General features: G+C 29.7%; 1 protein-coding gene across 1 annotated transcript; it reads right to left on the bottom strand.

Moving 5' to 3' along the window:
• Positions 1 to 2,832: 2,832 nt before the first annotated feature.
• Positions 2,833 to 16,190, bottom strand: LOC114265258 (GDSL esterase/lipase At1g29670). The gene is made up of 7 exons (XM_082887511.1): positions 15,744 to 16,190; positions 5,949 to 6,073; positions 5,779 to 5,851; positions 4,489 to 4,616; positions 3,754 to 3,999; positions 3,411 to 3,657; positions 2,833 to 3,277 (listed from the first exon to the last, which is right to left on the bottom strand). The coding sequence occupies exons 1-7, from the start codon at positions 15,997 to 15,999 to the stop codon at positions 3,054 to 3,056; spliced, it is 1,299 nt and encodes a 432-aa protein (XP_082743637.1). The 5' UTR covers positions 16,000 to 16,190; the 3' UTR covers positions 2,833 to 3,053.
• Positions 16,191 to 16,620: the final 430 nt, after the last annotated feature.

Below are 16,620 nucleotides of genomic sequence, written 5' to 3'. Positions count from 1 at the left end.
AAGTAAGTAAAATAAACTCTTTGCAGAGAGATTTAAAGGAATCATATTATATACCACCCGAATTATGTCAAATCAATCTATTCCATCGCCAACACTCAAATCTCAATATTTCTCCATGGATTTCCAAATTCTAAGCCATAAGGTATGTAAGGGTTCACAAATCTACAACTCTCATCCTTTATGAAAATAGTTGCTCTCACTTTAAACATTCTTAATCTAAACTCTATATCTATATAACAAATGGAGAGAGATATGGGAAGAACCATAGAAAGAAGTTGAGAGGTGAGCTCAATTTATAGACAAGGATACTTGAGACAAAAGAAAAGGAAGACTTGGGACCAAAGAAAGGAACTTTACTTGGTGGGCAAGAAAGGGATTTACTTGGAGAACAAGAAAAGAAACTTTCTTAGAGACAAAGTAACTTGGAGAGAAATGAAGATTAAAGAAACTATAAATAAAAGATTACTTGGTAAGTAAGGAAATGATGAAAAAATAATAAAATAAAATTTACTTGGTGCCCAAGAATAATGAAAAATTATTAGAAAACAAAGGAGATAAATAATAGTGAAGTGGAGAGAAAATGAGATAAAATAAATAGAGAAAAATAAGTTAGATTCTCATCAAAAAATCTTACCACCAAACAATCACCAATACCTGTCATTAAAATATTAATACCTCAAAAATACGGAATTTCACAGTGCCACAAGGGCCAAAATGCTTTGGGGTCTTGGGGACCGAAATGTTTTAAGGACCATAAGGATCATTGTACATAAGGGGTCCTGGGAACCGAAACATTGAAATGAGAATTGAAATGCTACGATGACATGAGTTATGTTCCTGTGGTTATATTTTGGGTAACGGAACCATCACCACCCAAGTCGCAAGGTAACGCGACCCTAAGACTATGTAGTGATTCGTATGATAGACATGAAATCTTAATGTAGTGAAAAGTTGTATTTTTGTTTACTTTCATTATTCAAATGTATTTTTTTTTCTACCTTATGAGATTCCTTGGAAAAATCTTGATAATGGTTTATGAAAATTTTATTTCATTATTTTTATTTATTTTTTTTATTCTGTATAAATTTCAGTCCAATTAAGCTCTTACGTTTATTGTCTTTATTTTGAACCCAATTGGAAGGAGCAAGTTTTATAACTCCATGGTATTGGTATACTCATTGGGCATTAACTCATTCTTTTTAAATAATTTTCCTTTTTCAGATTCCTTGACTTTTGTGTGGCTCACCTCAACTTGGAAGATCATAATTTTTGAAGGATCAAATGTGGACATCTTGTAGTTGAGATTTTTCTTAGGGTCATTCTAGGATGTAGTTTTATCCTTTATTTTTTATGAAGGAGGTTGATTGTAAATATTTGCTTTATGAAGTTGGATGTATTGATGGATTCGTGAATAGTATGTTTTATTTTTTGGGGAAGTGATGCTTGGAACTATCTTGTTGCATGATGATATTTTTGTCTTTGAATAGATCATCTCATATATGTTGGCCAATCGAAAGGTCTTATGCACTTTTGGTGATGTGGTGATGTGATATAAGAATTATACAGTGATTGTTGTGTACAGGTGCTATAGCGTTTGAACTGCACCCTCTTGGTGAGGTTTTGCCTTGCCAAGAATGGGTCATTACAATACATCTCACCAATTAAGTCCCCAGAACTCTCTGGCAGCAGACTCAAGCCTTCCTCCAAGGTCGACCTCCCTTCTACTACAACTGTCACCACCACAGGCTTAGGTTGAATTGCAGACATGTCCATCATGCACAGATCTGTGCTTTTAGGAATGAACAACATTGGTCTTTGAATGTGTGAAGGGGTAATATATACGCTAGGGTCGTAGGGGATGGCCAATGTATGGATCATGTTTAGATTTTGAGGTGGAGGAACTTGATTATGGGCCAGGAGTGGGTTTGTAGTTACATTTGGTTTCTGGGGTAGTGCGATCACCTTATTGTCAATGAGGTCTTGAATCTCATGATGCAGTCGGAAGCATTAGTCGGTATCATAACTATGGTGTTGGTGAAACGTGCAGCATTTTATAAGGTTGTGTTTGGGTGGAAGAGGATCGGGTAATAGGCGGGGTTCTAATGGTTTGAGGTGTCGTTTTTTTACTAGCACCTTCATGGCTTGAGATAGGGTTATGTAGAGTTGGGTAAAAGTCCTCTGGGATCGGGTAGGGTTGGCTGTTGTTTGTAGAGCTGTGTTGGCAAAGGAATTGGCAGTCTTGGTTGTGGTGGTGACAACACTCACATCTGGCTGCCCCACAGCTGTGCTACCACTGGTGGTAGCATTGGAACTGCGCACAAAAGGTTTTTTTGCCAGCTAGCGGAGTCGGGATTTTAATTACTAAATTGAAATCTAACCAAAATTTACAATCCAATTTAACTTAATTTTTATTCGATGGCAGAATTAAAAATTAGTGTGATGCAAAAATTATAATTAAATATAAGCTCAAGTTAACCAATTAAATTATAGAAAGATGCACACACAAAAAGAGATATAGAGAGGGATAGAGAAAGAAATAAAAGAAAGGGTAAATAAATAATACATAGGGTTGCTAAATATCATTTGTTTTTTTCACCGCTTTGAATCACTGAATCACATAACAGTATATTATTAGTTGTTATTAATTATGTAAAAATTATTTATAAATAAATGAACTAATTATGAGTATTCATATAAGAGGTGATAGAAAATCAATAACGTATAACATTTCTCTAACATAAAATTTATATAAAAAAAATTAACATAATTAAACATTTAAAGTGACAAATTAAACATATATATATATATATATAAAGAGGTAAAAAAAAATAGTGATATAAACATTTCGCAATATTACTTGAAAGGTTTAAATTGTTTTTTCACAAAAGACAAGCATAATTTTCCAAAAGTTGAGCGGGTCACATGACCTGGGGCTCACGTGCCTCCACCCTGCTACTACTGGACAATGGTATGAAACATATTAATGTTTCAAGTTTTAATTTAACTCAAAGCATAGTTTATTTAAGAAAATAACAGCAGAGCTAGAAACCCTATTATAGTTGAGCTAGGCTACTGATATCAATAGGATAAGCGTCATATGAAGTCTGAGCACTATAAGCTCTGGTTCCGATGTATGCATTTGTAACCTCAGTCGGATGAAATCCATCCCAGAATGCATAGATGCTCCGGTTACTGCATGGAACTTGATTAGGTATACATTGTCCCTTACCTATGTTTGAGGATACAATGCAACATGGAGCATTTGAAATTGTAATACCTGAAACAAATCATTTTTATCAGTATTTCGCTTAATTTCGTTCTATAGAAATACTTTGCACATAATTATAAAATACAAAATAAAAGAAGATTTACAATATGAATACAAGAGATACAAAATTGAAGTAACATACCAACAGTGGATAGATTCCCTGAAGAAATTTCAGTAACATTTATATAGATGAATTTTGCGTCAGTCAGATCATTATTGAGGTCATCAACAAGTGACTTGAGTTGCTCATTGAAAAGTTTAACATCATTGTCAATCTCCAACACACATTCGGTTCCATTGGTGGCATAGGTAGTCATTTCAGCTGGAGTGCAACCTATTAGACCAAGTGCGAAGATTGCCATTTTTTTTGCTCCAAGCTTGTACAGAGTCTATTATAAGCCAAGAAAAACAAAAAAATAAAATAACCATCTCAATGTATATGCCCATTGTAATAAAATTATAAAATTACAAATTGTAATACCAACCCTTAATTGCTGAGAATATTCTTCAATTAGGGCAGACGCATATTGTTCCGGTGTATATAAATGACTTGTAGGATAATACTCCGGCAATAAGTAATTGTTAATGTAATCATTACTTCCCATTCCAATTGAATATATGCACTTGCTTAGGTAATTTGCAGCCGCCTCTTCACCCCCTAGTAAGGTGGCAATGCGTGATACTATGGTCTGATGATTTAGTAACTGATTATTCATGCTGATCCGATCGCCCTGGTTGGAAATATGAAAAGTTATTGTTTGCACCTGATTCTATGAAATGCTTAAACCATCAGCTATATGTAGATAACATGGAAATTTGCTATGATAGAGTATCCTGTAATCATAAGAAGTAAATAAGCAATCTAGGCATAGTTGTAATAATGCCTATCTCAAATAGGGTATTTTTTTTTCCCAAAATAGGAGGAAAAAAAAAATTTATGTTATTTCTATTATTCACATTCTATTGTGTCATCTTAATTGAACAAAGGCTTGTGTGTGCTCTATTTGGGGTCATACTTTCTCTTCAACCAAATACTTTTAACAATTGATGAGAGAAAATTTTCAAGATGTACGAGTTAATGAATTAATCAAAAAATATGAGTGTTCTTTTTTTCTTTAACTGGACACAAAAATTCTAAGTTTGGAGTATGTGTTAACAAAACAACATGCATGTGCGCTCGCGCACACGCACGCGCACGCACACACACACCATCTAATTACCAGTTCTTCCCCAGTTTCATCGCGAATTCCTGCACCTCCTGATCCATAGTTTACACCCATAAGGATGCCCTCTGAGCCTCTTTCAGTTGAACAAGGTGGAGTTAAATTGTCAAAACCTAGAAATTGACCTGGAAAGTGTACTTAAAATTAGCATGTTAATAGTGGCAAGCAAGCCATGATTTTAAATAGCAGTATCAGTAAACATATTAGTATCGGTTGTGATGTAACAATATCAGGACTAGGAAGTGATATGATATGTAAATGAAATTTGGTGTTATCAGCCACAAAAAATATTTTTATAGCAACTAAACCATTTGTATTTGACTCTGAACCAACAGTATTAGTTGTGAAATGGCTCATAAATTTGCTATAAGAGAATACATATCCAAAACCGGTTGATACAAATGTAATTTTTATACCAACCGATATATCGAGCGCATCAATATAGCACTACAGTGTCCAACAGAACCCAAATTTTAAGCCAACATATTACTGTCTAATACAAATTGAACAATTCCATTGTCTATTAATGTAGGGTTCGAAAATATAAAAATTGTTCAGAAACAAAAATCATGAAAAATAAAAATAAAAATAAAAAGCAATTGTAGTTTGATAAGTTTAACTAGTTGGACAAAATGAGCATTTACTTTAAAACACACGGCTTTTTCCTCTAGCTAACTGGAATATGGTTGTGAGAAAGAGCCGTGGACTCACAAAGTTGCTGCTTGAAAACAACTTTGAAAAGTGATTTTTTGCTATAAAAACAAAAAAAAAAAAAAAAAAAAAAAACAACCATAACTGTTTGTCATCAGTTGAAAATTTTAAATCTCACATTAGCTTTTTGAACTCACTAAAAATAGTTATTTTAATAACTTCTTAAACCGATTAGTTGTCTTAGCTGTAAAAATAGTTCAAAAAAAAGTTGACTAAAAAAGTCAACCTCAAACCCAACCTAAACTGCAGTTAATTGGAGAGGATCCGAACCCTATTTTGAAAGTGATTACAGATAACAAGCTATGCTACGAGCAATGCAAACAATAAATGCACTTATGGTTAGTGGTAATGTTGGAATAAAAAAAATTCAGATAGAGAAAAAAAAAAATTCAGAAACTTAGTTTTTGGTCTGAATTTAACCTTTATATGATGGAATTCACGCTTAAAATAAATTTGTATCACACTTTTCCTTTTAGAGTAAGAGAGAGAATTCTTGAGCTTTAGCATTAGTAGTAAGGTGTAATTGGATTAAGATCAGTAAGTTGGAAATAATTACAACCAAGTCCTCATCATTACCTAGTATGTTCACCACTTGCATTAATGCAGTATTTCTGTAACTGTGCTCATTCATACAAATCCTCCCACCAACCTATAATGACAAACAAAATATGTGTACACCAGTTAGTGCAAAAAATATAATCTCTTCGCTAGAGAAATAATTAGAGCATATTAGATTAATTAAATACCGATAGTTGCGGAGTTTGATCTCTAATCCCAGAAGCTGCAGATGCATCATAATTCACTCCTAGTATGTCTTGATCTTTTACAGTTGCATAGGGAGGAATATAATCATCAAAGCCTAGTAACTCAGCTGCAAATAAATAAAACAAGTTTCAACTTTCTATTCCATTCCATGGCATATGAATTGTGATGAATTGGGTTGAAAGGCACTATAACATATAAGAGTTTTAGAGACTAAAATTTTTGGTCTCTAAACGTGAAAATTTTGTTGCAAAAAATATTTATGGGCCAATTTCTGTCGTCATGAGGATAGTCGTTAAAAAGGCGTCCCGACAAGTAAGCGACAAGATTTTGAAATTGTCACTAATAAATACACTTTTAGGGACAAAATAATTTGGTCTCAAAATGGTTTATTTTTTTAGATAAAAAATTTGGTCACAAAAAGATAATAATTTATGACTAATGTCCAATTTTCGTTGCTAAAAATATAATAACGACACTTTTTACAACAAAAATATTTGATTCTTAAAAAATAATTTTGTCCCTAAATTTGGGTTTCTAAAACCTTAGTTTTTTTTTTGTAGTAACACCAAAATTTTTACAAATTTTGTAGCATAAAGATGTAGTATCAGTTTTTAAAAGCATTTCAATGGGGCTCTTTAAACAAAAGTAATAGGTTCAAAACTCAGTCAAATCATTATGTATAGGTGTTTTATAAATTTGCCATCTGTATATAAATACTCAAATATTTAATTTGATGAGCTTAAAGCTTCCCTTTTGCAGGCTCTTGGAGATGAAATTTTTTACGTACACAAAGTTTCTAATAAGATAAACATGTAAATCATCAGTCTCACAACTAGGAAACTGTTCATTTCATGCTCCTAGGTTGCATCAATAAGCCCAAAGGCAAGCTAGACAGAACCTAAAATATTTGGGCTGATCATGGGCATGCGAGGTGGGCCGTGACCCAGTCAATTTTCCTGGAAGTACACGAGACCTGCCATTTTAAAACTTGTTTTACAATGTTTATATTTCATTAATTAGTCCCAAATGGGCCAAGTCCAGATCTGGGCCCATATACTCACATTAATAGATCTTGAATTCAGAAATTTAGAATGGGCCTTGCCCAAGTCGGATCCCTAAATCATAAATTTAGAAAAAAAAAATTTAAAAATCTTACGTGAAATTTGTAAGGAGGAAACGCATATACAAGCACTCTTCAAAGATTTACTCTAATGATGTTACCCGTGAATAAATAACCTTGGTTCATCTATCTATATTACCTGAACGAAAAATTATTAAGTATTTCTAAAATACCATATGTTCGTACGCTTTTATTAATTATCATTCATCATATCTCTTCAGGTTTCTCAATTACCTAATACAAAATCATAATATCTCACATTTTCTACTAATCATAATATCATGAAATAGCACGTGGCCGTGCTCTCTTTACCTAAGTCCAATCCGTAGACCATAAATTTAGAAGAAAAAAATTGAAAAATCTTACGTGAACTTTGTAAGAAAAGAAATGCACATAAAAGAAAAATGATTGATCCCTTGATTGAGGCTTCCCAATTCCACCCCCTATGATGTGGTTAAGACCAATGTGAAGTGATTTCATACTCCTCTGTCTCTCATCTTTAACATCTATAATTCCACATTATTGATGGTGGAATTCAGAGAGCAAAATCATTTTTCATACCATTGGAGCACACACCCACTCTCCAAACTAACAAATATTAAACACACACCAATGGGTGCCACTTCTATCACTTTGTGTTATATAACTTTAATACACAAATGTGTTTCTTCTTGAATAATTTTGAGAAAATAACATATCAGAGGTTTTTTTAAAAATTAATTACAAACGCAAGATAAAGTTTATTATAATTTTAATTTTTAATATATATATATATATAATTTATCACTAATCTGTAAATATTTTTAATATGTACTGAAATGAAAGAAAAGTGCTAGAGAACCACAATTTGAACTCCTAAATTTACCTAATGTGCTAAGGGAGGCTCTACACAAATAAGTGTGTAGTAAATCAAAAGAAATGCCGCATCCCCCATTTCATCATCAATTGCACATCTAATGAGTGGCAAACAATACTAACCAATCAATTTTCTTCAAATTCTTCTCGCTCCTTTCAAAATTGTTTACCACCTCATTAGTGGGATGATGAAATAGGGGGACGTAGCAAGACTAGTAAATCAAATATTAATATCTATTATGCCATATCATTATGAATCAAATTATGGGAGGTTTTTTTGTGTCTTAAACATTTTACAAAATGAAATTACCCCAATAATTTTCATGCTTGTAGTCGTCCTTGGGAATAGGTAAGGGTGTGCACAGTACGCTTCAAACAATTTGAGAATAAAATTATAAACTAAATCGTGAATGGCGGATTGATAAATAACTAAGTTACAGTTTTGGCGGTTTGGGGTGGTTTCAATTTGTTAGTTGATTAAGAAATATTCTTAAACAATTATCAAGTATTTGCATAATACACTACAAGAAAAACGTACTTTAGTGGCACTACACTAGTGACATATTTTTAGAAAATGCCACAAAAAATGATATTTAGTGGCACGTTTTTGAAAAATGCCACAAAACGACAAACATAAAAGGCTCTAGTGACATTTCAATGAATAAGTGTTACAAAACTACAACAAAAACATACTTTAGTGGCACTACACTAGTGGCATATTTTTAGAAAATGCCACAAAAATGATATTTAGTGGCACGTTTTTGAAAAATGCCACAAAACGACAAACATAAAAGGCTCTAGTGACATTTCAATGAACAAGTGTCACAACACTACAACCAAAACATATTTTAGTGACACCATAGTAGTGGCATGTTCTTAAAAAATGTCACAAAAAGAATATTTGGTGGCATTTTTTAGAAAAATGTCATAGAGCCACAAACATACAAGGCTCTAGTGGCATTTCAATTAAAAAAAGTGTCACTTCACTGCAACAAAAATGTCACTACAACAAATTTACACTTTAGTGACACTACACTAGTAGCATGTTTTTAGAAAATGCCACAAAAATAAAAATTGGCATTAAATGTTTTAGAAAAATGTCATAGAACCACAAAACATATAAGGCTCTAGTGGCATTTCAATAAAGAAATGTCACATCAATTTTATGACATTTTATAAAATAATGACACAAAAAATTATGTTCGTGACATTTACCAACAGATGCCACTAAACTTTAGTTGCAATGGCATTTTTTAAAAAATGTCAGGGCACTAGGTAGGTGCAAATTACTTTTTATGGCACTTAGGTGAAAAGTGCCATAAACAAATATTTTATAGCATTTTGAGAAATGCCACTTAGCCAAAAACTTTCCAAGCTTATAATGACATTTTTGGAAAAACAAAAAATGCCAATATATTTTCTAAATTTTTAAAATGCAGTAAATGATTAAAAATAAATGAATTAAACTCAATATACACTACAGGAAAAAGTATATTCGGCGACTAAATTTTCTGACCAAAAAAATTTGGTCGCTGAAAGTATAGCTTTCAGCGACCAAAACAGCATTAGTTAAGCTTGTTGGCGACTAAACAATTTTAGTAGCCAAAAGTCTACAATTGGTGACTAAAACTAAGTTTGGTCGCTGATTATATGGGTTTTAGTGACTAAAAAATTTTTAGTAGCCCAAAGTAAAGTTTTTTGGCGACTAAGAAAATTTAGTAGCCAAAAGCCTACAATTGGCGACTAAAAATAAGTTTGGTCGCTGATTATATGAGTTTTACCAACTAAAAAAATTTTAGTAGCCAAAAGTAAAGCTTTTTGGTGTCAAAAAAATTTTAGTAACCAAAAGTCTACAATTGGCGACTAAAAAATAAGTTTAGTCGCCAAAAGTGGTCATTTTTAGCGCGGGAGAACTAAAATCCTAAGGGGGGAATAAAATTTTTTGGTTGCTGAAAGTGCATCTTCGGCGACCAAATCCGATTTTGGTTGACAAAAGTTAAGTTTTTTAGCAACTAAAAAACAATTAGTAGCCAAAAGTATAGAATTGGCAACTAAAAAATATTTTTAGTCGCCAAAAGTGGTCTTTTTTTTATTTTGGTAGTAAATAGTTTATTCTACATAAATTATGTTCAATAAAATAATTATGTTTATACATATACTTTTATATTAATATGGACGTATGTACTATATAAATAATATATGTTGCATATATAATCATGTGGTGCTATAGAGGTGTAGTGGGAAGAGTGTGGTGTATAAGGTTTATGGTGCGGAAGGTTGGCGGTTCGAGTCTCCGCAAGAGCGGATCAAATTGTTCTACAACGAATTATCGTCATGAATGGCACTTGATAGCGTCACGAATAATGCCTAACATGACGTTAAAGTGTCACTGAAAGGTTTTAGTCTTGATGGTGTAATGACACTTACAAGTGTCACTAACTCTTTTTTTAATGGCGCTTGATAGTGCCACAAATAATATCTACCATGACATTAAAATGTCATTGAAAGTTTTCAGCCATGATGGTGCAGTGGCACTTGCAAGTATCTACCGTGGCACTCGTATCTACCGTGGCACCGATAGAAGTGGCACTTGTTCAAAATGTCACAAGACCAAAAAATGTCATTAGAATAATAGTTTTGTGGCACTTTCAAATGTCACTAAATTAAGAAAATGTTGTAGTGATATATAACACTAATTTCTAATATTTTTCATATATATAATACAAACTAATTTTGTATAATATTTTTCATATATATAACTATTAATTTATAATAAATTTCATATCTTAAATCTCTCTCACATTTATTTTTATTTTGATTTGTTATTAGAGGTTAAAAAAAATATATGTACTAACTACAGTGGAGCGGAACGATTTCAAAAGTGGATTATAAATTTTATAATAAAATCCACGATTAATGAATAAATCAGTACAGATTAATATGGATTAAATAATTTTAACGAATTGAACGGTATTATATACACCCTTAGGAATGGGAATGACTAAGTTGGAATTGTTTTTTTCCACTATGATACTATTTTAGCATTCATCCGTGTTCTATATTGATGTAATATCTTTATATGTTTATCAATATAGTTCTTTTTTTGCCTACGAAAGGAATGGTAATGACCAACTTTATTGTAGGCTTTTCAAATTTGTGAGCCACAATTTTCTCTTTATTTTTAAAGAAAATTTATGATACACATTTTTTAAAAAGTATGTATTATATACACTTTATAATTAAAATAAAAAATAATATAATTTTACATTTTTGAATTATAATTAAAAAATAGATATATGTCATAATTAAATATTATATAAGACATAATTAAATATATTAAAATAATATCATAGTTAAAAATATATATATATATATATATATATATAATTAAAAGCACACATTATAAAGGGTGCACTCTGGAAAACCATGTGAAGATTGAGACGCTTGACAGCCTGTCGCATTGCACCGACGACGTTAGAGAATCTCCAATGCATCCTCTATATTTTATTACTCTAATTTAACCTTTAAATTCATCTCTATTTGAAAGGAGGATGAGTTGATCCTCCAAATATGAAGAGAGGATGAAAAATAGAGGATATCCTCCGAAACATTATTCATTTTATATTTTTTATTATATTACAAATAACTTTTAATATGTAAATTTAATTTTTATAAAATTGACATCATTAAAAAATGTGAAATCATACCTTTAAAATGAGTATAATATTAAATATATTTTACAAAAATTTTTAAATTAAATATTTGTTAATGAACAAAAATTACTTTTTGATGAAGGGAGAATGAAGGGTTTTGAAGGTTTATGGTTAGAGTTTAAATGAATAATAACATACTTTATATTTACTTTTTGAATAAAAAAATTATTTTCATCCTCTTAGTGAGAGGATTGGATTGGAGATGCTCTTATTAGGAAAAAATAAGGACAAAATCCTATCCACTCAAAATATTCATAAATATTATCCATTTTATTATGATCCGTTTCTTTTTAGGGAAACATGTTTTTGGTATTTTTCAGACATGCATTTGTTAAGTATTTTTATAATAAATATTATATATTTTATAATAAAGGTTATTTATTGTTTTGATAAGAGTTATGAAAATTTATAATTAAAAGTTATTCATTTTATAATAGTGTTATATATTTTTGTGATAATATTACACTTTTTTATGTAAATAATTTTTATCCACAAAATATATAGCAATACTACGTAATATTACCATAAAAATGGGTAATTTTATTTTTTAATCACAAATTATCATAATTCTTACCAAAAAAATATATACCATTTACTATAAAAATATATAACACATCACAAAAACACGTAATAATGTGCATATAATACACATCATATAATTTTCTTTTCACATTTAATAAAACCAAAATTAAAGTCAAAAAATTACAATTTTTTTTCAATAAAAAAGAATTAGTTTTGACCTTTCTTTTTAAATTTTTTTTTTCTTTTTTCCGAACTTACACCCTCGCAAGTCCAACTGATATACTAACTATTAACCCCCAATCGGTATGTGTTAGAATTTTTTACCAAGAGTTTGTTTGAGGAGTAGTTTTTTGGCTAATAAAATAACAAAAATATTAAAATAAATTGTCAAATCACTATCTCTAATTTTTTTTTTAATAGAGAGAGATTTGCTTTACATATTTTAACACATTATTATATTATTAACGCTGTGTTTGATTGAGGAATTTTGGAAGGAATTTAGAAAACGAAATGAAAAAAAGATGTGTGAAACTAAGTGAAATGTAAGTATATTTTATTCACATTTCACCTATTTTTTTTCATTTTCCTTTTCAAAACCCTGCTTAAATCCTCCAACCGAATACAACATAAGTTTAAAAAAATAAATTTGATTTTTTTTCTTGAATAGCACTACTATTTTATATATACATTTACTATTTTTCTAAGAATTGTATATTCACTGTTACAAAAAAAGTTAAAAGGGCAAATTACCTACACCTCTCTTGGGGTTTAACGAAATTACAAATTTCTCCTTGAGGTTTCAAAAATTACATCTCGTCCCATCGCAATTAATGTCGTTAACAGATATCATAAATTGACTAAAATGTCCTTTTGACAAATAAGGGCAAATTACCTATACTCCGTTGAGATTTAGCTAAATTACAGATTCTCCCTTGAGATTTAGCTAAATTGTCATTTTTAAATAAGTTATGAAATGCAAAATTAAGATGGAAAAACACTTATCACACTTCAAAAAAATTAAGGTTTTAGAGACTAAAATTTAGGGATAAAATTATTTTTAGAGGAACAAATATTTTTGTTGCCAAAAAGGTCGTCATTATATTTTTATAACGAAAATTGCACATTAGTGATTAATTATTATCTCTTTGCTATCAAATTTTTTATCTTAAAAAATAAACCATTTTGAGACCAAATTATTTTGTTTCTGAAAGTCTATTTATTATTGACATTTTCGAAATTTTATCGCTAAAAGCCTTATTTTTTACTTTTTAGGGTGGCCTTTTAGCGACTATCTTCACGACGATAGAAATTAATCTCTAAATGTCTTTTGCAACAAAATTTTCACTTTTAAAAATAAAAAATATTGGTCTCTAAACTCTTATATGTTGTAGTGTTAGATAGTGAAAATATCATAAAATTAACAAATAATTAAATAAACTAAAAATACAAAAAATGGCTTGTCAAAAAATACTTAGTATAGATTTGGTTTGATTTTTAGGATATTTTTTAAAAAATTTTTATTAAAAAATTAAAAATTAATTTGGTTAAGAATAAAAAATAAAAAATAAAAAAATAATAATTATTTTTATATAATTTTATTTTTTGAGTGGTTAGAAATAATTTTTACAAATTAAATATATATTTTCATATTTATTTTTATTAAATTAGTTTTTATTTTATTTTTTTAAATCTGAATTTTATTTTTTTAAATAACAAATCAAACATAGTTCCAAAAACTTATATTTTCTTTTTGTTCCGTCTAACGTAATTCTTTTGTAATTTTTGTTGATTTATCAAAGAGATTTCAACAGGAGCAAATATCATCTATCAATTTATATTTTGGTTGTGTGAATATAAATCTCGAGGACTAAGATGTAATTTTTAAAACCTTAAAAAAGTATTTATAATTTAATTAAATCTCAAGGGGGATCGAGGAGGTAATTTGCCCAAAGTTTTTTTTTTTAACAAGATTTGCCCAAAGTTAAACAATCACAATTTGTGATCACGATAGTATCAATCTCGACTTTTCGCATCACAAGTGTGATATATATGAATGTGGTGGTTATCCTTATCTTACATCACATTTCAAAACCGTGAAATTAAACTTAAAAAACTGAAATTAAAATTTTAGAAACATTAATATTTCAGTTTCATTACTACTAAATTTTATCATGCGATGGTACGAGGAGACTTCTCATTATGGGACTAGTGATGATATATAAAAATTTTAACAGAGAAGTGTACTTTTTAAATCTATTTTTTTAATTCAGTGATGTATAAAATAGATAATTAACTTTTAAATTAAGATAGTACTATTCAAAATTTTATATAGGCCATATTTGGTTTATATTTGTAAAATAATTTTTAAAAATAATTTTTCCGAAAGAGTTAACAAAATTTAAAAATTTGCTTGGTTATATATTTTGAAAATAATTTTAGAATTTTAGAGTTTGGGATGATTTATTATTATTTTATTTTTGTATTTGAATAGATAGGTATGAAAAAAAAAAAAGTGATTGATTGATGTGTGTTGTGGAATTGTTTGGTGGAGATTATAAAAGCAATTTATAACTTATTTTAGTTTAGGAGTTTGTGCAAAAGTATTTATAGGTAAAAATGACTTAAATAAGTTAGAAAAAAAAAATGATTTTTCAAAAGTTAGAATAGTGGTGGTGCTTTTAGTTTTTAATTTCTAGTTATCAACTTTTAGATTAAAATAATATTCATCAAACACCCTCATGTGAGAGAATGATAGAAGATAAATAAAAAGTGATTTATTGATATTAATAAAGAAAAAAAAAAGTAATTTTAGATTTTTTTTTTAAAAAAAATCAACCAAAAAATTTCTTAAGAATTGCCTCTCAAGGGACAAATCAAACAATATTATAGTGCTTCAAGTTTTAACTCATCATTATTTTTATAATTATAAAATCATTATTGGAACATCATTTTTATTTATTTGTGGTTTTTTTTTTTTTTTTTTTTTGGAAACAGTGTCCACTTAGACTTTGGCTCGTGGGTGATGTCAGTGTTGCGTGGCTTGCCCACAAGAGGAATGAGGACGTGACAAAAAACTCAAAACACGGAACAAAAATAAAAGGAGAAATAAAATAAAAAGAATAAAATTTTTTAAAAAATAATATCAAACTTATGAAAATATAGGTGATGTATACATGACATTTGTGCAAATGAACATTCTACTCGCATGGGTTTATAATAATTTTTTTAATTATTAAAGTTATAAAAATATAAGTAATACATGTTAACCGATATCTCACTAGTTAGGGACATTTGATACTACTATTTACCATATGCATCTTGCTAACGCCTTGTCTTGTTATATATTATGCATTTTTATAGTAATATTACGTGATTTTATTTTAATAAAATTACGATAATTTATAATTTTAAGATAAGCATTTTGTGATTAGTTACACATTTTATGGTTCAAAAATATTTTGATAAAAAAAAATATAAATTTATAATTTTATTTATGGTTCATGAATTATAACTCTAATAATTTTCAGAAATATTATAAAACTTCAGGAGAGAGAGAGTGAGCTGACCAATGACATCCACTAAGTTTTTGCCATTGGAAAACCTTCCAGTTGGACCGTCGGAGAAGTCAATTCCATAGGGGGAATAGTCAGCTTTGGCGGTGGTAGCAAGGTCATTGTTATTCCCATTATCAACCAATGAATCACCAAATATGAAGTAACAAGGTACTTGTGCTTCTGCCTCACACTCATTCCCATTCATCAAATTTAGACCCACCACCACCACACACACCATCAACCATTCCCTAACCTCACCACCCTTCATAACAATGAACCCAACTCACCCCAAAAAAAGAAATAATAATAATAAAAGGAAAGCTTTAGTGAAGCAAAGAAAGGTGGGTTGTTGATGCAAAATGAGAATGGTTGGCAAGTATATAATGATTTAAGAAGCTATATATATAGACGTAGGGAAACACAATGACAGAGGGGAGTAGGCACACTACTTTGATGCAGATAGAGGGTGCCATGTGTCTTAAGCTTTATAGTTGTAAAAAGTTAGGTATTTACATTAATCTCCCCCACCCCACCTTCCTCCAATGGTCGGATGGTAAGGATCAAATTGTGCCCTATATATAGCAATCAATTTTTTCTTAGCTTAAATAATAAATTTCACTCTAATTTTTAAATTATAAATATGTCAATTTCTTTTGAAATTATTTAGAATGTTTGGTGCACTTACACTTTGTGATTATTTGATCCTCTGTTATTAAATGGATACACAATCAATGTAATTATTAGAATAAAGAATAATTACTCCATTTTTTTACACTTTTAGTCAAATTATGAGAATGATCCTTGTTGTAATTGTCGTTTACTTGACTTATGAAAAGGTTCGGGGGCGACACTCATCTAGGCTCTTTTAATGGTATAAAATATAGTAAGT

Source organism: Camellia sinensis, chromosome 9 (genome assembly GCF_055761805.1).
Source record: "Camellia sinensis isolate YWXY chromosome 9, ASM5576180v1, whole genome shotgun sequence".
NCBI classification, from domain to species: domain Eukaryota; kingdom Viridiplantae; phylum Streptophyta; class Magnoliopsida; order Ericales; family Theaceae; genus Camellia; species Camellia sinensis.
This window is presented reverse-complemented; position numbering and strand designations above follow the sequence as displayed.